The following is a 23,441-nucleotide window of genomic DNA, read 5'->3' as shown; positions in this document are numbered from 1 at the left end:
ACTTGGGTAAGTCCCTTGGGGGCCTGCAGGCCCTCGTCGGGTACGTGCTGTGCAGGTGGAGGAGTTTTGAGGTCACAAAACGTCGCCTCTCGTGTGAGATTTCGGGTGAGTGTTAGTGCGGTCCTGCTGAGGGAGCAGTGTTCCCGCTGGCGGGTCAGCCTGGGGAGCCATCAGCGCCCGTGTGTGAGGGAGGTCGGAAAAGGGGTGAAATAGGAACTGCATCCACGTGTTCTGACAAGCTGGAGCAGCGTGTGGCAGCAGCTGGAAAAGGAGGACGAGAAAACACAGTTTAAGGGTCCTTTTTGCTTTCCATCTCCCCCATCCCTTTCCGCTGGTTTTAAAAGCAGATGAAAATGTTTGTTTCACTCGTAGAGCAGGTGCTTGTATTTAGGTCTCAAAACAGCTACTTTTCCCTGGTAAACGTGGCGTTTTGCAGCATAATGCAAAACTGAAGACATGGAAGGAGCCAGTGTTCATGTGTACTGGCTGCAGAGGTGAAATCCGCAGATTTTGGAAATCTCTGCTTTAACCACACCTTCAGAAAGGTTACCTGAAGGGAGGTGGTGAGCGGTGGGGTTGCAGGAGAGACCGTGGATCAGAAACTCCCCCTAACTGCAGTCTTGCTTTTGCCCTTTCAGCTCCGTTTATCTGCAGTTTGGGAGGCAGATTTTATTATTAATTGACAGAGTTAGAAAGGGGATAAAAATACGTGCAGGTTTCTCTCCAACTAGAGTATGAGCTGGGAATAGAAAAGAGTTTCCAGTTCCATTTAAGCATTTTTCCGTCGCAGGCAAAGAAGAGACTAGCTGGGTTGTAGCATTGTAGTTGCTCATCACTTTGTCAGGCCCTAAATGATTTGCATTTACTTGCAGATTTGTGCAGTGTTTCTGCTGCAGGAACAGCAGGTGTGCACTAAGTGAACTTTGAGTATCATCTTTTTAAGGGCTCTTTTGAGCAACTTGTTAATATTTTAGGGGAGACCGGTCTTTAAAGCGTACGAGGAAATGTTCACCATCCATTTCTTGTAGTGGAATGAAGGGAGCCTCAGCAGAATTCTTTTTTGTCTTAAAAGGAAATTGTGAGGATGAATGCTGATTTCATGTGATCTGCAGTGGCTCTGTGCATGTCATGGATCTCATGTCTGGCTTTTATTTTCAGGAGGATCTTGAAGCCCTGATAGCAGAATTCCAGAGTTTAGATGCTAAAAAGACCCAAGTAATTGAGTCATCCTGCCCACCACCCTCACCCAGGTAAGAGATTGTATGAGGCCTTGGCTGTCACTTCTTTTGATGCTTTTAATAAATATATTTATGTGAGGTTATTTTCTGAGAGTGGAAGGCATAATATCTGGTATAGGTGATATCTGGAGTTACAAAATATCTGGTACATTGAATCCCTGTTTCAAAAAAAGGCCAAAAGCTTTTTTTGGTTTTGGCCTTAAAATCCACTTTCAATCATCTCATCAGCACAAAAGAGGCAAAGCAGGGTTAGATTATAGGGCTTTGAGGAAAAATAAAGGTTAAGAGGAAGTTTTGTATTTGGCCTAGAAAGCTGAAAAGACTTAAGAGACAAAAGGATGCGTCTTGAGATACAAGACTCTTTATCAAGTGTGGCTTTGGGTCCACATGCTTCTGGCTTCTGTATTTCTGCTTTCTGTGGCTTGTTAAAAAAATGCCTTTCTCCATGATAACTGTTTTCCTGGCTGTGTAGTGGGTTATGTCAGTACCCTACTGTTGGTCTCACAGGGGTGTAACAGTTAGTTAGTTCCTCCTTGGTAGTGGTAGGGGTCTGTCTCCACATGTTACAAAACACTTTGGTGCTATGCAAAGCAATGACCAGTGCAGGCTGCAGAACAGTGACACAGATAAGTTGATCTGAGACAGCCCAGTTCTACCCATAGTTATGTGCCCTCACAAAACTAATTTTTGTTCTTGACACACCGGTATTAAAATTCAAGAGCTCACGTCAAAAGGGGTGTTAAATGACATTATAACGTGTGCTTCTAAAATAGGAGAAGATTTCAGACAGTGTCAAATTAATCATGCTGGAAGTTTTTAAGAAGTTCATTTCTTTGAGAAGTTTTTAGCCCTGGGGTGAATATAACAGCCTTGTAATTTGGCAGATGATGGAGAGACCTTTGTGGCTGGAGGGCAGAGGTGCTAGTGCTAGCTGAGTTTAAGACTGCAAGCTTCTTTTACAAGACTCCTACACATTACTGGTTTGGCCGTCCCTCTTTCTTTTGCAGGCTGAATGGCTCTCTCTCTGCTCATCCTGAGAAAGACGAATTGATCCTTTTTGGAGGTGAATATTTCAATGGCCAAAAAGTAATGTATACTTCCATTTTTTTTCTTCTTTATTCTACCCTCTCTTTGCCTTTTACTGTAATTTGCATGAGTCTCATTTGAAGTGAAATTCAAGGCAGCAGTCATAAAATATGTATTTGTCCCTGAAAGAGAGCAAAATAGCCTTTTAATTCTGCCGCGATACTGTCTCATGCCTGAGCAGTTGGCAGGAAGGAGACATACTAGAACCCATTAAGGAGTCAGAGTGATTGTCTCGGCATCAATATTTCAGGGCTTCATAATTTCTCCAGATTTAATTGTAGCCATATCTGCCCCTCGTTTTTTGATAACTACTGAAGAATCTCTAACTTCCAGCTTGCAAAACAAGATACTTCTATAGTTTTGCTGCTGGCAAGGCATTGCCTGCCTTGGAGATGTGTACAATAGAAAATATTTGCAATAGGACACTCTCGTTAGTGCATTTCTGCATATTGCAAGTGTTTATTTTGTTCCTGGAGACTACTGGTGCTTATGACACTAAGAAGCTGAACGTACTGTAGCTTGAAAACTCAAGCCTGCCAATGATATTTGACTGCCTTAGGATCACCCAATGTGATGTATTAAACTAATTCTGCTTGCTTCACTGCCTTAACTTGTTCCTGTCTGTGGGGTTGAGTAGCAGTTTGGGCAACTTTAACCTTCACGTCTGTGTTAGACTTCCGACTTCTTAAGTCCTCATGTCCCAAGGCTTAACCAAGGGTTTGGGAAAGAACAGTCCAGTCCAGTGAAGCACTCTGACTTCCAGTCTAGTGGAGTCCTGCCTGATGAGTTAGGAGAGCTGTTGCTTTGCAAAGCTGGTGCTGGGCTACTTCTCCCCCAGATTCACAGGTAACCCTCAGGAGTGGCTGTGTTTGGACAGACTGACCCTGTCCAATGGAGAGCTGTGGTGATGTCTATTTTCTCTACCTAACAGACGTATCTCTATAATGACCTGTATGTTTACAACATCCGGAAGAACAGCTGGTCTAAAGTAGAGATCCCCAACCCACCACCGAGGCGATGTGCTCACCAGGTAAAGTACTGGATGCTGGAATTGTTCTAACATTGCACTAAAGGTGGATGGGAGTTGATTTCCCACCCTCCCAGGGTTTCTGGCTTCTCTTTGTTCCCCTTCTAATGGTGTCACTTCACCTCTTATGCTGAGGAGGCCTGTACAAACCCGTCCACGGTGTTTGTGCTCTTTGGAAGCACCATTGGGTGGCTTCTGGAAATGTTAAGTGTGAAGATTGGGATTGCATCTGTTGGATTGGCAGGACTCAGGGGGAGACTTCTGTTGAAGATGAACTCTCTTTCCTACATCATGTAGGGACCAGCTCAACCATCAGTAATCCTGTATTTTCAAAAATGGTGATCAGGTTATAACTTGATGAAAGCGCTATGAATGGCGGAGTTACTGTGCATGATTATTTCCTCAGTGCCTACAGGCTTACATCTGTGGGCATTACAGATACTGCTTCTCCAGGAGTGTGGAAGACCCGTTATTATAGGGTGACCTTTCTAGCACGCAGCAGTTGGCCTTTGTCAAGTATCCCAACTGTACAACACAACAGACCACTATGTCCTGCCTTTGGGTTGTGAATTTTGTTATTTCCTTGTCAGATGGGCTGCTTCTCTTTAGTCTGCAAAGGCAAGACACAAAGTTGTCTAAATTTTCTCTGGGGTATCATGATACTCCCCTAGAATTCACCTCTTGTACCTGTGTCATTAAGGTCACTGGCTGGTTGTGATGATGAAGGGTTTGTGTTTGTTTACTTTATGTGAACACCACATTAGAAACTGGACCAAAGACTTGTATTTTTTGCAGGTCTTTGGCTGTCACCAGCTGTCTGATAGATTATCTTACCTGTCACAGCAAGTGGCTGGGTGACTGGTACACTTCAAAAGCTGCCATACAGGATGTGAATGTTATTTTCCTACCCATGGCCAAGGCTCTTTAGAGCTTCCTGGTAAGATCCAACACGCTGGTTAGGTTCATATACCCTTGTTATGCTACACTTAAGTGCCAGTCTTGCTCTGAGCTGTGTGTCCAGAAAGGTTCTGACTTGATTTTTGGAGCTCTGTTGTGGTGCTTAAAATAAAACTTGATTTCAGAGACCAGATTCCACAAGGAGACTGTAAATTCAAACACTCCCTAGGTGACAAGGAGGTTGCTTTGTGGGTGTGGAGTTGAGAGATGCTTGGCTGGTGTTGGTAGCCAGCAGGTGGCTGTCTAGCAGCTGAATCTAAGATGAACAGGCAGGCTGTGCATCAGGAAGCTGCAGCTGGATTACCACAAAAATCAAATGGGAGTCCTGCTTCAACAATGAGTTTTCTGTCTGATAATTAATTATAGTTGCACAGGAGACAGTTCAGCCTCATTAGTTGACTGGTTTCTTGTCTTCCTTGTGACTTAATTTTTAATGTGTATTCTGCATTAGGCAAACAGAAGCATGTCTGTGGGTTTGTATGAGCATGTTTTCAGTCTTATTTGTCATCTCTGGTCTCAGTCACGCAGTTCTGAGTTACACTGGCTTCATTACATCAGTTCAATAGAGCCAAGGTGAGAACAGCTATAGGTGGGAGCTGTCAGTTGTTTGAGGAGAAGGTTTGGCTATGTAATGAACTTTGAGCCAGCTCTTCAAAAGGTCACACACAAGTATGAGCAGGCTATTGCATCTACCTTTCTGTTAATCTTTTAAGTTCTAGATACATGTGAAAAACAGGCTTGTATCCTCTTTGTTTAGGTAAGTTTCCACAAATCCTGTTTGGAGGCACACACATACCTTCTTATGTGTTTAATCATTTCATGCGTAGGTTGGTTTGTCAGGGTATGCTCATGTGTCTGATGCTAAAAATCTTTGCTGTTTGCTAGTAAAGGTAGGCAGGTAGTGGAGCCCTTGTGAAGAAAGAGATCTTTATCCCAGTGTTGATGTCTGATAGGTACTCTGGAAAAAACACATGTGGAAGAATTTGTTTATAGCGTAAACAGCCCAAGAGATCATCATCAAGGAAGAAATTTGCACAGTCACATAGTTTCCTTTTAGGGATTCCTTCCTTCTTCCTTAGTACTTACGCAGATAATTATAATGAATTAGTGTCTTGCTCTTCCCTCCCTGCTTTTAACTGTCAGCTTGCACTGCAGCAGTGTTTTAGTGCTGCTCTATGCAAAAAAAATGTATTAAAACCCACTTCGATACTCTTCTCTCTGCTACTTGTCCTAATCAAAGCAGTAAGTCTCCTCTTGTCCAAATGATGCATATTTCCTTCTGTGTTTGTTTTTTTTTTTTGGGGTTGCCTTTTGGGGGTTGTTCTCTTTTTTTTTTTTTTGAGGGGGAAGGTGTGGTGGGTTTGTTTTTGTTTCTTCAGAGGGAACAGTAATGCTTTTCAGATCTTGGGAATTGTCAGCTTTGGACTTGTGCTGTAGCTTGGCTTCTTTACCGTTTGTTGTTTTATAATTTACAAAAGCTGCAAAGGGCAATTGTGCACTGTTAATGGCCTTTTCCAAAAGACTTTTCCCTGCATTACTGTGCCTGCCTGGTGCTGGGGTGTTAGATGTGTCTTGGAGGAAGGAAGTGCCCCTTTTCCTCCTATGCCTCAGAGCTCATGAGCCCCTGTATGTCTATTTATGTGACTAAAGGATGGGTGAAATATTGCTGAGCCTCAGCTGTGGAGAGGTTTCCCTATGGTGAGCAGAGAGATTTGAACAATTGTTGTTAAACTAAATTGTTTAGTTTAAACTAAATCCCAAGAGGCTTCCCAGGGAACTTTGAATTTGTGTAACTAAAACTCAAGAGTGCTAGAAGGTGGGAAGAGTCCAGCTCCTTGGCCAACTTTCTTTTGCTATAGGGACAGTAACAATGAGTAACTTGCATTTAAAATTCCCCTTCCTTCAGCCCCAGAGAACTGCTTCTGTCAAGCAAGGCAGCAGCAGCCACTGCCACTTGTCTGCTCCCTGGTGTTTGGAAGGCAGCTGCACATTTGACTGATAAAGTTCTTCTGTCTCTGGTGTCTGAACCCTTTTCTGATCCAGCTCTTCCTTCTTCTCCTGGCAGGCAGCAGTGGTGCCCACAGCCGGTGGGCAGCTGTGGCTATTTGGTGGAGAGTTTGCATCTCCCAGTGGGGAGCAGTTCTATCATTACAAGGATCTCTGGGTCCTGCATTTGGCTACCAAGACCTGGGAGCAGATCAAGTAAGTAATGGGCCATCTTGTCTAGACCATGCTTATGCCAGAAAGGTTGGACCAGATGATCCTTGAGGTCCCTTCCAACCTGGGATTCTATGATTCTGTGATGTGTTCAGAAGTCAGTGGTGTTGACCTCATGAGGAACTGTGCCAGCATGATCTGAGTTTGATTCCTGGTATAGTGCTGTGGTTTCCCAGCTGTCTGCTCATCTCTCCACTGAGTACAGAGGTGCCCGTCCTAGAAATGATAGAGAGGACAGCCTCCAGTAAGAAATGGAAATGGAAGATGTGTTCCAAGTCTGTTGAGCCCAAAGTGGTTTTATTTAATACGTGATTTTTTGGAGCGTGGGTGTGCTTGGGTATTACTTAACTGAAGAAAAGAGTATCATGAGCAGCACCCTGTCATCCCAACCAGTTTCAAAACAGTTCTTGTTGCTCCATCTCCTGGGCTCCGCCTGGCTGGGCTGTACAAGACCAGTACAAGGATCTCCCAATTTTACCATTGCTTGAGGAGACAACTTGTATCTATCTGTCCACAGAGCCAACTTCACTCCTGATAACTGGCATTTGCTGCGTCAGTATTCCTTGAGATAAACAAGCCAATCATTCAGAGCTGTACAAATAAATAGGTGCCAAAAGCCCTGGTAGTTTTTCACAGGCGTTAAGGTGTCTAAATAACTTCTGTGGATCTGGCCTGAAGTCCTCTGCTCATGTTTCCTTAACTTTCGGCTTCCTGGTTTTGCTGCTCATATTTGGGAGAAGAGGAGGTCTGATGGATTATCCAGTGGACTGAGAGGCTGGAGATGTGGCTTTGGTTCTGACTTAGACATACACATGCTTTTGGACTTTGAGATTATCTTGACTGTGGGATTAGTGAGAGCACAGCTTTGGGTGCAGCTGATCCTTGAGGTGGCACTGGAGAAAGCAGCAGGTTTTTAACACTTGCTCATCTGCTGTTCAACCTGTCAGGCTTCTGGTTAAGAGCTCCATGTACTTCCTTCAGATGGAAAACCCTAGATTTGCCTAGGTTGGTCACTTTTCGCCCCACTTACAGAGTGCAGATGCCTGTTGTCTGTGTCTCTCTCTTCTTGCACAGTAATTGAGAGGGTGGTTTAAGACTGAGCTGTGCAGAGATGTATACCCTGGCTCTGCCTTGGTACGTGCCTGAGGCCACACAGTGAATCATCATGCCTGTCTTTTCCCCCCTCCCTGCAAAATGTCAGCATTGATATTGCCTGACAAAGGGAAAAATTAGAGGTTTAATTTTGTTAATGTTAGTGTAGCACTGAAGGGAATCTGGTGTAGAAGGTGCAGGAGGGCATATAGAGCCAAAGTGCTAAAATCTCAAGGAGTCCAAAACAGGCTGGGATAGAGAATGCTTTGGAGCACAGGATCTTGGCAGCTGACTGCTCTGCAATAATCTAGGGTAGTCCTGCATGCTGTGGAAGGCTGAGGGAAAGTGGTTTGATCGTAAGCAGCTGGTTCCTGTCCAGCACTATGGTTCTTGGCTCCAGAGCTGGCAGTGTTAATCTGGTAACAACTGTAATTTGCCATGTTACAGGAAGCCAGGTTTCCTCTAGTGAGCCCTGCCTGTCTTTGAGAAGAGGGGGTGAGAGAAACTCTCCCAAACGAGGGAGGGCTCTTTAAGAGGTGCAAGGATTAAAAAGACCTGTCACTGTGCAAGCTGATCTGCCTATTGTTTTTAGGCAGAAGCTGACGTAATGACTGAGAATGTGAGTGCACCCTTCCCAGCTCCCTCAAAATAACTGCTGAATCCCTTGCTTCATCTCAGCTAAGTGAAGGAGATGAACTCCAAATGCATTATGTCACTACCAGTTTCATGTTAAGCCGGCAAGGGGGAGGAAGTGATGCTATAGAGTCCCTGCTGAGAGAAAGGGTTGACATTTCAACCAAACTCGTGGTTGAAAAAATCCTTACGGGAAAGCAGTGTTAATACCCAGCTGCAGGGAGAGCAAGGGCAGGAGATTGGTTTTTGTGAGCCATCGGAGAATCCAGATGAGGCTTCATTAGCTCCACCACCGATGGCGCAAATCGTTCTCTCGTGGGTTTGCAGATACGTTGCTGTCAAGCTGATTTAGGGTTTTCAGCTCCCAAAACAAATGCTGCGCTACCTGACCTGCCTGGGAAAAGGAATTGAGGTGGTTATGAGCTCGTCCCGCATCTTATCCCACATGGGAGAGCAGCCTCAGGGATGCTGAGTGTAACCTACTCTGCAAAAGCAGCTGTTCCCTCCCTGGAGCTGAGCATGAAGCTTGCATGTGCTGCGAGTTGCAGGAGGCTGCCAGCAATCCCAGGTCCCAAGTGGACTAAAACCATGGCAAGAGATTTTGTTGTGGTAGCTTTTTGCAGTTACTGAAGAGAGAGCCACATTGGCAAGGTGAGCTCCTAGTCCCACCTATGGAGCAAGTTCTAGCTACCATGCTCTTCAAGTCATCCAGAGCTACTCTCCATCCCCAGGTACTGGTTGTCAAATGCCACTTTGGCTGCCATGTCACAGAGGGAGGATGCATTTGGAGACATTGATGCTTCATAGTTTCTTGGTAGAAAAAAGGATAGACATTTTCTAAGTGAGTTTGATGCTTTGGAGAGATGATCTTTTCTCTTGCCCTGCCCTGTGCAGGGTCCACTCCATTTGAGCTTGATGTGTTTGGGTGTATGTCTGTCTGTCAGCCTTGCTGGCATTCTGAAAACGCTTGTGGCCTGGTCCCAGTGTTTGAATAACACAAAGTGCATCTCCTCCCCATCCTTGGGCAGAGCTCCAGGAGCTGCATTCATGAAGCATCTGGCAGAGGAGGCTGGGAGGGGATGTCTTTGTTGTAATGCTAACCTGACTGAGCGTGAAAATTGGGTTTCTGCTGCCTCTTTGCTTTTCCATATGGCATCTTGATTACAGTCTGCTTGGAAAGAGGAATAGGAAAGGGCAGAGATGATCACTGAGTTGTGTGAGGGATTCTTTTTTCCTGTTTCTTTTAAAACTGATCATTAACACGTGCTGCATTTCACTTCCTTCAGCATTTTGCTTTTCTTGCCAGGGAATCCCATTGCTGCGGTCATTTTTCTACATAGATATCTCATGTCTGTCTGAAGTCTAGCACTTTTTGGATAGCCATTGACCAACTGGGTTGACGGGTGACAGTGGGAGTCAGCTTGGGGGCTAGTGGTACTAGGAGAGTTGAATGTATTTGGGAAAACTAAATGGCAAGGGAGGATTGCATAGGTTTGTTGGGTCATGGTAGGGCTCCAGCCCTGGTACAACAAGCTCTCACCTAGCAGGCCAAACAATAATTCCGTATTTCCAATGTGTTAGCAGTGTTACTACCTGAATAAATGCCTGGTGATAGACATTTGGGGTACAGACTGGTATTGGGTAAACTCAGTTGGGTTTGGAAGACATCATTCTAGTGCAAATAATAGAATAGCTTAATTGTTCATTAAGAATTGTCTGGACAAGTTTCTGTTTCTGTTCCACATGGGAAGAATCACATGTGCCCTGTTTCAGGTGGATTTGAATGTACTGGTTTGTGTGGACTGAACAGCTAAGATGACTCTGCTGCCATCCAAACTTGCAGTTTTAGGAAATCTAGTTATTCCAGCCCCACAGCTTAGATTTCAAACAGTTATGTTGTCCTTCCTGGCCTACAGCTCATGCCACATACCATTCTGGTGCCATAAGAGGCTTAGCTGTAAAATGTTTTTAAAGAGAAAACCTTGAATAACTCATCCCTGTAAGCAACATTCTTGTGTTGTGCCTGCAAAGGCTGCTGGGGAAGTGGATCTCCATTATCTTAGCTCAAAGCACAGTGGTGCCAATCTGCTTGACAGAGTTAAAATTTGCTATATTTAGCAACATTTAGCTATATTTACTTGCATTTTGCATGCACACACATGCAAATACAACAAATCCCAGCCCCTTAGAAGACTTGCCAGCAAGTGACTTCAACTTACTGGAAGCACCTTACCATGTATGTGATGCATAAGGTTGACTCAGTGCATGAACGATTTGTTACTCTGCCTTAGAGCTAAGCAATGTTTTAACCTAATTGCCTCATTCCGTCTTAGAAAGAACATTCTCTGTGGCCCTATGCACTCCCTCAAAGAGAGACAGGGAGCATCATGCTTTGGGGCTTTGCTTGGGAACTGGCAGATCCTTCCTCTCTGTGAATGTTTGTCTTGCTTTTGAGTCTGTATAGCTCCCTTCCCTTTAATACTGGAATGCTAATGATACTTCCCATAACAGTTTTGTGAGATGTGGTGCTATAAATACTTCAGGGTAGCATTTCACAAGGGCATGTTTAATGCTGTTTACAAGAGAGAACTGGAGCAGTCACTATGCTGCAGGATGCCTTTCAGCATAGGTTTGTTTTCTGATTGGTGGCTTTTCTTGCTCATGTGCTGTATGTCACCAGAAAGATCAGGTCCTGCAACACAAAGTAGAAGGGTGCATTGGTGCTTAAAGAAGGATATTTTGATGTACCATTGAGTAGACCTCCTCTGTCAGCCCAGAAGTGAGTCTTGTGAGCTTTGGTAGATCAGGATCCAAATGTGCAACTGTTGATTGACTTTGCAGGGGATTTGATTTGAGGATTTCGTGCCTTATGGCAGTTGCATATTCACTCATGTACTTCCTAACCGAGTGTACAGACATGGGGGTACACTGTATGTGTGTGCACTTGAACATTCAGAGGTGTAAGATGTAGAACTGAAGTCCTGGCCTTCAGCTGCTTTGTGTACTGGAGGATACAAGTGCTTTGTCCTGAAATGCCCCTTTGATGGGATGTTCTATGCATCATCACTTTTATTATGGAAAGATTCCAGGACTCATCTGAGCATCCTCTGGATGAAGGAATGAATGAAAAGGTAACTCACTTAGGCAGTCTGTAACCACTGTGACATGTTAGTCTTGAATCTGGGGGCTGAACTTGGGTCTGTTATCTTACTGTAAGTCCCAGGGTAATTTCATAAGCAAAAGCAAATTCTTCATGGAGCAGTTCTGATCAGACTCATGCTGTACATGTGTAGAGCCAGTCCTTATCCAGACTTATCTTTTAATCTATTTTTAAAAAAAGTCTGGAGAATTTACAGCTCCCTCCCACATGTCTGCTTTGTGGTGTCAACCCCAGGAAGTAGAGTATTAATCATAAAGGCTGTGAAATCATTTCCAAAATGATTGTTTTGGACCATGAGCAATGATACAGGTAAAAAGAGACAGTTTGTATTTGGGAAATGAGTCTTAAAGCTTGCAGCAAGTGCTTTCTGGAGTAGCAGCATCATTATATGTTCCTGCCTGTCCTCCTTGACTATGCCATTTGGTTTTTCCAGTGTTATGTTTGGAGTCTGGGGTCAAAGGACCTTGGGTTTGTGAATAGCTCTATGTAAAAAAAAAATACTTTCAAAGAGCAATTGTTGCAAGTTTAGGAGTGCATGTGCTTACATCAAAGGCTGTAGACGTTCCTCTATAGCTCATTTCTGCAATGTGTAACCCTGAGGCCAAGGAAGCTGAGAGATACAAAGTGCAGGGTGAGGCTTCCTGGAACTGTTTTTCAGCATCTGTTCTTGTAGATTGTATTGCTAGTCTAAAGAAAAGAGAGAACAGTCTTGTGATTGAGAGCAAGTGGTGCAGGTGCCAGTGAGACTTCTCTGAATTCAGATCAGGCCCCAGTTTGTGACTTTGAGGTAATTATATACTTGTGGGAACTCATTTATTAAAACACACACATCATTGAATAAACTTTTTATTGTTCAGAATTGATTTTTGACTTGGAGGGAACCTGTTTGAGAAGAAAGGCAGAAGGCATTCTCTGAGAAAAGGATTTTATTGTTAACATTGATTTCTAATTCCTTCTTTGCTTTAAAGAAAAAAAATAGATTTTAAAAGGTGCCATTGTTTGGAATAATAACGTGGGAGCTTTTTGCAGAAGAGAAAATAACGATTTCACATCTTGATGAAGTTAACACTAAGGTGCTATTCTGCAGGGTGATACTTAAAAATCCAGTAAATGCCTAGAAAACCTTACTCTCTGTTAGAATAAAAAGGCCTAGCAATCCTATTAATTCAGTCTTATCCAAATGCTGCTGTTCTGCTTGGAGTTTTTCATTATGACTGGTGTGAGATTGTAATTTTTGATGGTGAATAAGGGCCCTCATTTTCCCTCTCCACGAAAGTCTGTCTCTGCACTTTACAGCTACCTGCTGCCAGTTGAAGTGTACCAGTATGTTTGTGAGTTTAGGTTTTGCTGTTGTTTTCAGTGGTGAGCAGGTTTCTTATTTATTTAGCCCTTGATTCTTCAACCACTTAACATACGTTAACACTGCCTATTTGAGAAGTCTTGCTGTGTGCACTTTGTGAGACTCTTCAGCCAGAGTGAAAACGTGGTAGATTGATCGATGGGGGCAGAGAACACACAAAAGCAAACCCTGTTTTCTCTGCAGTTTGGCTTAAAGTTGCTTTTGTTTTGAGAGTTCTTGAAGTTGTTTTTGTTCTCTCGCATATAATGCTCAGTCTGTGGGTGAACATGAAGGAAGGTGCATCTTCATTGCCTCTCAGGAATGTTGTTGACAGCTGTCTGGCTTCGTGTGAAGCCTTTGGATGTGACAGATGGGATATTGTTCTTTGTTCCTGGAAATGGAAGTAGCACATTTAACTGAAAGGTCAGAAAAGCATGAAAGAACAGAACAGAGTAGCTTCTTTTAAATGTACAAGATAATAACAATGATGTGTTTTATGGCAATTCCTTTGTTCTTGAGGAAGTCATAGAACCATAAAATGGTTTGAGTTGGAAAGGAGCTTAAAATCGTGTAGTTCCAAGCCCCATGCCATGGGCAGGAATTGTTGCCCAAGGTTCTGTCCAACCTGGCCTTGGACACTGCCCGGGATGGAGTGTTTACCAGTTCTTTGGGCAACCTGTTCCAGTGCCTTACCAGCCTCACAGTAAAGAGCTTCTTCCTTATATCCAACCTGAACTTCCCCTATTTCAGTTTGAAGCCATCACGCCTCGCCCTGGCGCTACAGTCCCTGATGAAGGTCCCTCTCCAGCATCCTCATAGCCCCCTTCAGGTACTGGAAGCTGCTCTGAGGTCTCCACGCAGCTTCTCTTCTCCAGGCTGAACAGCCCCAACTTTCTGAGCCTGTCTCCATACGGGAGGTGCTACAGACCTTGATCACCCTCGTGGCCTCCTCTGGACTTGCTCCAGCAGCTCCATGTCCTTCTTATGTTGAGGCCACCAGAACTGCACACAGTAATCGAAGTAATTTACAAAGTCTTCTTGCTGGTTTGGTATCATCTCATATCTGCATGTGAATGAGTGAAGATGCTATAGGTGTGTGATTTCCTAAGACATGGAATGAGAATGGGTGTCTGAGCCAGTCCTGGCTCTTTCTTGGTACTTGGAGAAAACATCTCTGTCTGGAGTTCCTTTCTTGCAGTTTTGGGAGTTAACTGCTATTCATTAAACTCTCCTGACAAATGAGCTTCTGAGTCATAACAGAGAAGACTTCAAGACTTTGGGTGCTGTTAGATACATGTTGGCTTATCAGTAGGGATAAAATTGTTACTGCAAAATGCCTGTGTTGCAAATACCAGGAGTTACAGGAAGAGCACACATACTGTTCTGGAGAAAAGCATACATATGTAGTAAGGCAACGAGGTTCCCTGTGGTTTTCCATTCCTGGAGAACAGAAGCTGAACTCAACCAGCCCAGCTGCCGATGACTTTAATAAAAATGTACTGACACACTAACAGGAAAGGGAATTTTGCTGATAAGTGGAATTTCTTTGCATTTCAGGGCATCAGGAGGTCCCTCTGGGCGAAGTGGACATCGAATGGTTGCTTGCAAAAGACAGCTGATTATCTTTGGAGGTTTCCATGAGAGTGCAAGGTGGGTTACTGCAAGATGGCTGCTGGTATTGAATCCTCTCTAAAAAAGACAACAGAATTTCTCCAGTAACAGAAAGCTGGGCTTTAATGGAGGGATTATCCTCAGCAATACTGTTACTGAACTAGACGTTTATTTTAGAAATTCAAGTGATCTTGATTTAAAGTCTTCAAGTGTTTGAGAAATCGTTGTACCACTTAGCTAATCACTCAGGTAGCTGCTTATCATTGTAGCTAAAGCTCAATAGATCACTTTTTTCCTTTGCATCTTGTCAAAGAGCCTTGTCTTCCTCAAAACATCTTCAGTACCTCTCACATACTACATGAGGTCGCAGCTACCCTGTCATGGGGACTGTGAAGAGAGCTGAGCTATGTGGTGTCTCGGATATAGTAAGCAGCATAAGTGCAGTCCCTGGGAGCAGAGTGCAAGTTGAAAAGCCCACCCTAGACTTGACTGTGTCCTTGGGAGTTTAACCTGTGCAGAGCATTTTCCACTAGCAGTATGTGGGCTAGTTAGTAGGAAGGGAACAGGGCATATGTATAATTTTCTCACTGCCCACAACAGACATGGCTCTAATCTGTTTTGATCTTTTGTGTTCTGGTTAGAGTTACCTTGGACTGTGTTAACTGAAAAGAGTTGATGAAACCTCTGTTGTAGTAAGGAATGATGTAGGTAAAAAAGAACGCAGAGAGGTGTTGCTTAAAGGAGCTTTGTCAAATGCAAATTGTTGCACTGAAATAGTAACCTGTAGGTTGCTACGGAAGGAGAAAAGCCATAAATGAAAGAAGTTGAATAAGGTGTAGCACCTCTTCAGAGATTCCTGGTGCTGTTTTGGTGATATTTTATCTTGTCCTAAATGGGTGACCATTACAAAAACCTGTGATACGCCAATTTGCTCTCCCTAGAGATTACATCTATTACAATGATGTGTATGCCTTCAACCTGGACTCATTCACCTGGAGCAAGCTGGCTCCGTCAGGGATCGGGCCTGCTCCAAGATCTGGATGTCAAATGGCTACCAACCCTGAGGGCAGCATAATCATCTATGGAGGCTACTCCAAACAGGTAGAGAGATTTTGTGGTATGCTGATGCAGTATTTCCTTGGTTCTAAACTGAAGAGTTGATGGGAAAACTAAGCAAATATACAGTTGGGCGCTTGGATTGTTTTGTATACAGGATGGTTCAGGCTGTCATGAACCAGTTCTGCCACGACAAGAGGCATCTTGTCTTCTAATTGTGCCTTCTTTCATGCAGTTGTGTGCTGATTGAGGAGCTTATCTTCATTGAAATGAATTCAGCATTTTCCCTGCTAATCTAATCCAATATAAAGAGTTGATATCATAGAGGCAGGAGTAAGGAACTGGGAGAAATGACATTTTTTGTCAATAGTGGTGGTTACTGACAACATAAAGCATTCTCAGGTAGAAAATGTCTGTATTCCAGCACTTGCAGGTTATAAGCAGTAGTTGCCAGGAGACGTGTATTTTCTTACATCAGTTAAAGGGTTAAGGGAGCAGCACTAGTTAGCAAACTCAGTAAGCCAAAGAAGACTTTTGATGAGCACCAGGCTTCCGTTGCTCTGCTTCTTGCTTTGTTAATCATGGTAATTTATACTGGATAGCCCTTTAGACTGTACGTCCTCATTGACCAAGTATCCCTGTCTCCATGCTGGGTGGGAGGAAGTAAATATTTCATTGAGCAAAAGGCTTCTGCAAAAGCTTTAATGTTGCAAATGCAGACAGAAGACCCAGATCCTGCTGCTACTGTCTCAGTGGAAAGGCATCGCTTCCAGCAGCGCGTTGCTGGGGGAGGAGGACATGTTGTTCTTCTGATGTGAATAAATGAACAAAGAAAAGCAGGGAAAGGGAAGAGAAGGTAGTCTGTCTATATATTTAGAAGCATTTGTGCCTCCTCGTGGCCTGCGCTTGGGGCTCCATCTCGTCAGACGTGCATTTGATTAAATAGCAGTAACAATACAGAGGCGTTTTCTACCCAAAAGGGCTTTGTCCTCTTCTTTTCCCTGTCCTGTTTTCTCACTCTTGAGTGTGGGAAGGAAGCGTGAGCCTGCCTGCTTTACTAGATGTGGATTTCTCATGGCTAGTGAAAGCAGCTGGGTTTCAGTGCACACTGAGCCCCATGGAAATATATAAGTTGATGCATGTTTGCAGTTAGTGCTGTTCCACTCAACAAGGGTGAGCTCTGTTTTACTGGTCTGGGTTGTTTCAAGCTAATAAAAACGAAGTGGAAGGTATGGGGGAAGGCAAAGTTGCCCTCAAGTTTCACACAGGGCACTGAGCAAGGGTAAGAGCTGGATGCAGATTCTCTCCAGCTTGGAGAACAGCTTTGAGACTGAAACAGCCACTCCTGTTGCAAATTTACTTCCTTTGTAATACAGAGAGCTAAGTCTGCTTCCCTCTGATGTGCCATTCTGAACAGAGGCTTTGCTTGTGTATTCTGTAGCACAAGTGAACTGTCAGGCAGGAATGGCACAACTGAGCTACAAACTGACCAAAGCACTGGACAGAACTTTCTCTGCAGCTTTCTTGGCATGCAGACTCAACAAACATTTAGCATGCTTCTCAAAACTTAATTCAGCAAGATTTATCTCTTCTGGAGAGCACAACTTCATTGGTGGGTGGCTATTTAATTCTCATTGTATCTTTGCTCATAGCCTGTTGTGGAGCTCAGTCTTGCTGGGTTTACTTTGAAGTGAAGAAGGCATGTTTGGCTTGTGTACTCCCACAGAGTCATTGACTGGGATATTCTTGAAAAAATATGAGATAGACAGTGGAGCAGACAATGCTCAATTGGAGCTGGGCAGGCACAGGGGTAGAGCTATTTCTTGTCTCCAATTAAAGAGACAGATGCTACTTTCAGGAGTGCTGTAGACATTTTTGTCATATGAAGACTGGGTTTTTTGCATATGAAACCAGGCAAGTGTCCAAGCAAAATGCCATTCGCCAAGTCATATAAAGACTTTTTTCTTCGTAAGAGGCAAGACTAAGCTGTACATGGGCTGTGAAAAACGGTGCAGATTTGTGTGGAGGCCTCCTGAGGCCAGAGCTCCTACCAAGCATGTATATGGTGTGAATTGGTTTGGAGGGGAGTGGAAATCATAATAGCTCCTTTGTTTTAGTATGGGGCATGATATGGCTGTCACATTGCTGGAGGAGAGTTGTGATCTGGTAAGGCTGCTTTCATGCAGTGGGCAGTTCTGCTGCATTATGTGCTGTGGTTCCCTTAGCCCTTGTAAGTCTGCTTTCAAGTATTGTACCTAAATAGGTGTGGTATAATGCACATTGCCTAGGACAAAAGGATATAAGCCCAGGAGATTCATGGTTACAGGTGGAAATGTAGGCATCTTTGTACCCAGCTGGCTGTTGAGGCTCTGTAAAGCCTGAGCAACACCATCAGCTTACTGCCAGGGGTGTTCTTCTTATCGAGTGATCAGTCTTCCCATCTTCAGTCTGGTCAGTGGGCATCACGAGCTTGCAAGGCAGAACCAGAGATTTGGTCCCTGCTTTGATTTGCTGGACTTGAATGCAGAACTGAGCATGCAGGGTCTGTTTTCAGTGATGTCTGTCAGTCCAGGCCATGTGGCTGAATTCCCTTCATGTGGCCTGAATAAGAAAGTCTCTTTCATGGCTGCAGAAATGTGGGCAAAACAAGTCAAGTGATTTGTCTAAGGCACTCCAGTACTCATATACAGAGCCAGGACAAGAACCTTAGTACCCAGACGTGCCTTTGACTGTGCCAGCCACTAGCTTTTGCTGACCCACTGGTTAACAGCCAGGATGCCAATGGTGAAAAAGGAGCTTTACAACCCTGAGTGCAACTAACTTGAGATGTTGATGCACAAATTGACAAGAGCATGGCTGGTAACTATGAAATGTGTGGTTCTTAGCACAGTAGTGTCCCTGTGTTCATCTGTTTCATCTTCAACCTAGAAATGATAAAGGCAACTTCTGAGATCTCTTACAGAATCATAGAATGGTTTGGGTTAGAAGGGACCTTTAAAGCTCATCTAGTTCCAACCCCTGCCATGAGCTGGGACACCTTCCACTAGATCACGAAGGGACTGTTCTCAGCTCTGCCTAAAATGTACCTCACAACCCCACAAGGAGCTCAGACTTGCTCTCCTGCTGATCTTAAAGATGTCCTTACCCATTTCTCATGCTGGGGATGGGGCTTGCAGCAGCAAGCTGCATTTTTGGCTGTATAAAGCAATGAGACTTCTCTATTGCTAGGCAACATGAGCACACTGTGCCTGACTGGCACGGTGGACGCAGCTGGGAAGTGTTGGAGGCTAACGCTTCTCTACCTTGCAGGTGCAAGCAGCCTACAAGCCATGGAAGGGCTGGCGTTACATGTGTGGAAGGCTTTTGGATGCCAAAGAAGACTAGCATGTGGGTGTTTCTTTTGGTTTTGGGGTGGGTTTTTTTAGTGGCAAGCTTTGCAAAGCTGAATTGGATTCTGCTGGGAGATTGCTTGTGGCAGGGCTCAAGTGTTTGCCTGAATTGCAAAGTCTGGTGAGACTGATTCCCTCTGTAGTTCTGCCTGCTAAGGGATTCTGCTAATTGGATGTATTTTGCTACTGTTGATCTTTTTTACCAGACATGTTTAGCATGTTATACATGGGGAACCCTGATTCCCCTTTGTCTCAAGAACAGTTTACTGTGCCTCAGTTTCCTTGCTCTTTGAAGCAGGATTAAACAGGCATCTTACTCTCTGTCAGTGGAGCTAGGGGTTTTTTTAGCTAATGCCTGTAAACCTCTTGTAACTTGCTAATGTACCTGTGTGTGCAAACAATAAGGTGTGGATATCCAAGCCAGTTTTGTGCTTGAAAGCAAACACCTGGAACTTCAAGGCAAGGAGGTTAGTTGGGGAGAAGCAGGAGCCTCTTGTGACTGACAGAGCAGTTTGCTTAGGTCAAGAGCATGTCCTGAGTAGAAGGGGGTTGATGTCTCCTGTAGCAATGTACTGCTTGCTGGTGAAGTCTGCTTTTGAGCCAGTGTGAGTTGGGGAAAACAGGCATCTCTTTGACAACAAATAACTAACTCCCACTCCACTTCATTGGGGTTTTCTCAGCCTGAGAAGCTTTGTCATGTTGCATATGCAGTATGTTTACTACAGGGAGCTCTGTGGTTTTCAGGAGAAAAATAATGCAGCTATTCTATGCAGCTTGTACAATAGCGAAGCCAACTGCTCTCTCAGTATTTGTGATGTCCCCTTCTTCAGTGCATATCTCGCTGTGCTCCTGCACACTTCAGCCTGTGTGTCCCCACACATACGAATGTGTGCTCTGTCTAGAACTGAAGGACAAACCACAGCCTAACTGGGACTAGGGTGGAAATAACCATTTCTGTTATCATTAGCAGTCGGGCACTTTGCAGTCACTGGGGTGCGCTTCAGTGCTGTAAGGTGTGGACTCCTTGCCCATGTCTGTTTCCCTCCCTCTCCTCTGCCTGTCCTCTCTGAGAGCTCAGGTGAGTCTTGGAAGGGTGTTTAAGGTGAGGGACAAGCTGAAAAGGTGTCTGTATCTCAGCTGTCCACAGCCTGCAGCTTATTGGTGGCTTCTGATTCTCTAGAGCTGTGTGACAGAGACAGCAAAGTGTGACATTTCCAGAGTGTGGCACTTGCTCAGCACAGTGACTCACAGCCCTTTGAACTTAAGAGCCTCTGCTGTAAATGCCACAATACATGGCATTATCAGGCCATGAATTTGTGTACTCAATACTTACAGAACCTTTCCTAGAAGGTGTTTCTTTCCCTTTCTGCCCTGGCAGCTCTCAGTTAAGGGTCTGTTCAAAGTGGGCAACTCTGAGCCTCTCCAGCTGTGTCTCCACACCACAGCTCCTCTAGCTATGCCTCAGAACCACACGCCTTTGCAAAGACTTGTCTTTCTTGTTTTCTGTGTGCTGGAGAACTGGCAGTAGCTGAAGAAGTCATCACTGTATAACCTCTTACCTCGAAAATAGGACTGTCAGTGATGCCTGTTCCTACAGGCTTCCTATCCCTGTGTGCCTCACTTGCGTTACTCAAGGGCTGTAGATGAAACAGTGCAGTTGTTGGCTTCGTAGAAGTGGTTGCACAGATCTCTCTAGTGTAGACATCCTGTCTCGAAGAGTGGGTGTCTTTCCAGTTCACTAATGGGCATGCTTAGATACACGTGGAGAGCAAGAAGACACATGAGACATAGCCCCAAACTAACATGTTTTCCGGGACAGCTCTCCAGGCACAACCTGGTCCTTAACTGAAGCTTCTGTTTTGCTGCACTGCGAGCAGAATTCTTTTTCCTTCAGCACTTCATTATCAGCCTTCCCTGGGGCTTCTCAGCATCATCCAAGTTATGGTGGTGGTGTTCTGCAGTGCCTCAAACACACTTTCTTCTCTTCCGCTTTTCTAAGAATTGAAGACAATTCCTACAAATTGGATACTGGGCCCTGCAGTAAGAACATAGCATACTCTGCAGTAACAAAACCTGTCAAGTGCAAGGCACAAGGTTGGGTACAGGTACGCAGCAGGAACAGGATAGTGCAGGATGCTGTTGTGCTCTTGGGTGCCTGCAAGTCCTGCTCATCTTCTGAGAACTGGATCGAGCCCTCTCAGCTTCTGCTGGGATCTACTACCTGGAAGCAGTAACACAGCATAGCAATGCCATCACCCCCAGGAGGAAGGGAATTACAAGGAAGTAGGAGCTCTGCATGAAGGATGGGTGGATAATGACATTATTAAAAGACCTCCTACAGTGGTGTTGCATAGCGCTGCTTTCAAATACTGCATGTTGCTATGAGCACTGGAGTACAGGGGCTTACAGTGAAAGGAGTAAGGGAAAATCACATTTTAAATGAATCATTTAGCAGCCTCAGTGGAGGCTTGGTTCTGCTCTTGCTGTTGCCCTTAGCAGGAGTGGACGTGGGGCTTCTGTTTAGGAGAAAAGACTGTTGCTCAAGGCTCTGTGGGGCTCTGGATGCTAAAACTGACAGCTGCAGTCAGGCTGTGGTGCAGAGAGCGAGCTGTCACCTCTGCTGCTCCTGTAGTGGGATGGAGATGAGCAGGTGGCAGGGACTGAGAGTCTGTGTGCTAGTCACAGATCTGTACTTAAACTTGGGCCTTCCAAATGATAGAGCACAGATGCTTTGAGCTTCTGCTCAACATTCAAGGGTGGAAATCCCAGAGGGTCTTGCAAATCTCATGGGAAGTTGTGTGCCACTTGGGTGTAGTGGGTATCTGCTCTCTTTTACACCTAGAGAAGCAGAGTCACAGATATTAAATTGGACCATTAAGAGGGCCTGATCCTATCTGTGGCAGAGGAAAAGGCAGGATCTTGGCTCTCCTGCTCCCTTCCCTGTTGTCACAGGTGGAAGTTGGTTGTGGCTCATCACAGGAAATAGCCATAGTTTGAACACTATGAGCTGCCTGATGCTCCATGGCTACAGCATGACTACAGAGACTACAGCATAGCTTCTTCTTGCCCAGTCACAGTGTTTGCGTTTTCAGCATGGGAATGTACAGTTTCAGGCTGTGATTAGGTTTTTTTAGGGGGGTGGGAGGAGGTCAGATTGGCACATGCTACCATTCTGACATGCATCACTTCCTAGGCTTTCAAAAGTTGGGCCTCCTGTGTTTTGGGCCACTGAAATTGTTTTGCTGAGCATCCCTGTCTTTCCTTTCTCTGCAGAGAATTAAGAAAGATGTTGACAAAGGCACCCTGCATATGTTCCTACTGAAGGTTGAAGGCGCAGGCAAGGAGGAAGGTAAGCTACTGCTGCAGCTAGGAGGGCTGTGCTGGAAGTGATGCTGCAGGACTGTAAATGCAAATCCTCTCTTTTCCTTTGAATAACAGGCCAAAAAACCCCAAACCTAGGACAAAATTTCCCTTTTGAAAAGCACTATACCCCAGTGTTTGCTTTGGGGCTAAACACAGCATATGAGTTGGTTTAAATATTTCTTCTTACTCCCAGGAGTAGTGAAGTGCATTTGTGTACCGTGACCGTAGGCTTAAAAGAAAAGGGAAGGGGTCTAGGGTGAAGGAAAAAGTAATTACAGGGGGATAATGGAGGAATTGTGTTCTCCTTTTTCATTTGTGTGTGCTGGAGGATGCAGATGGGCAGAATTCCTCACTGCTGTGCTCTACAAAGGGAAATGGAAGTAAGCTTTGCTGGAGAAAGCTCTCAGTTAGCCAAGGGCTGTAAGGAGTCATGGTTCTCAGCTGCAGGTGACTTGATTTCAGAGCTGATGTAAATGGTAGCTCTGACACAGTGAAACCCTGGGGGAACTGGAGCTGGTTGAGAAGCTGGCAGTGCTCTGGAGGAAGGTTGGGGTATACTTTTTGTCAGAGAATCACTTCTAGCTCACAGCATCATTGATGTTGACACCTCCCAGTTGGTCCTGGAATAGTCTGAGATGGAGTGGAGGGTCTCCAGGCTCCTTGCATAACTATGTGACAAGCTCTGGCCTGCACAGGCAGCTTCAGGAAAAACTACAGGGAAAGATATTTTAGGGATTTTTTTTGGTTTGTATGTAGGAGGGAATTAAAGCAACATTTTGAAAATTCCTGTTCTCTGGGACATTTTGATCACTGCTCTTCTGTTTCACAACAGAAAATCTTTGCAATTTTGGAATTCTCAGGTCGTGGGTTGATCCTGGCTGGACACCAAGTGCCCACCAAAGCTGCTCTACCACTTCTCACCTCAACTGGACAGGAGAGAGAAAATAGAACCTGATGCGGGTCAGGATAAGGACAGGGAGAGATCAGTCATGGGTTACCATCAGGGCAAAACAGACTTGTCTTGGGAAAACTAGCTTAATTTATTACCAATCAAATCAGAGAAGGATAATGAGAAATAACAACTAAATCTTACAAACACCATCCCTCCACCTCTCCTTTCTTCCTGGCCTCAACCTCTACTCCCTATTTCTCTACCTACTCCCCCTCAGTGGCTTGTGAGGGTTGTGGTCAGTTCATCACACCTCTGTGCTGCCTCTTCCTCTGCAGGCGGAGGATTCCTCACACTCTTCCCCTGGTCCAATGAGAGTCATTA

The 23,441-nt window shown here is 44.7% G+C and overlaps 1 protein-coding gene across 1 annotated transcript in view; it reads left to right on the top strand.

Moving 5' to 3' along the window:
- Positions 1-1,158: 1,158 nt before the first annotated feature.
- Positions 1,159-23,441, top strand: part of KLHDC4 (kelch domain containing 4) — a gene marked incomplete at its 5' end in the record, with an annotated part of 27,561 nt that continues 5,278 nt past the window's right edge. The window contains 7 exons of the mRNA XM_010014506.1: positions 1,159-1,250; positions 2,246-2,324; positions 3,256-3,354; positions 6,374-6,510; positions 14,307-14,399; positions 15,302-15,461; positions 22,079-22,154. Coding sequence (XP_010012808.1) covers positions 1,159-1,250; positions 2,246-2,324; positions 3,256-3,354; positions 6,374-6,510; positions 14,307-14,399; positions 15,302-15,461; positions 22,079-22,154 — 736 coding nt within the window. The remainder of the gene's footprint in view (positions 1,251-2,245; positions 2,325-3,255; positions 3,355-6,373; positions 6,511-14,306; positions 14,400-15,301; positions 15,462-22,078; positions 22,155-23,441) is intronic.

This window comes from Nestor notabilis, unplaced genomic scaffold (genome assembly GCF_000696875.1).
Source record: "Nestor notabilis isolate BGI_N333 unplaced genomic scaffold, ASM69687v1 scaffold16325, whole genome shotgun sequence".
Lineage (NCBI taxonomy): Eukaryota > Metazoa > Chordata > Aves > Psittaciformes > Psittacidae > Nestor > Nestor notabilis.
The sequence above is the reverse complement of the archived record's forward strand: the minus strand, read 5'-3'. Positions and strand labels throughout refer to the sequence as shown.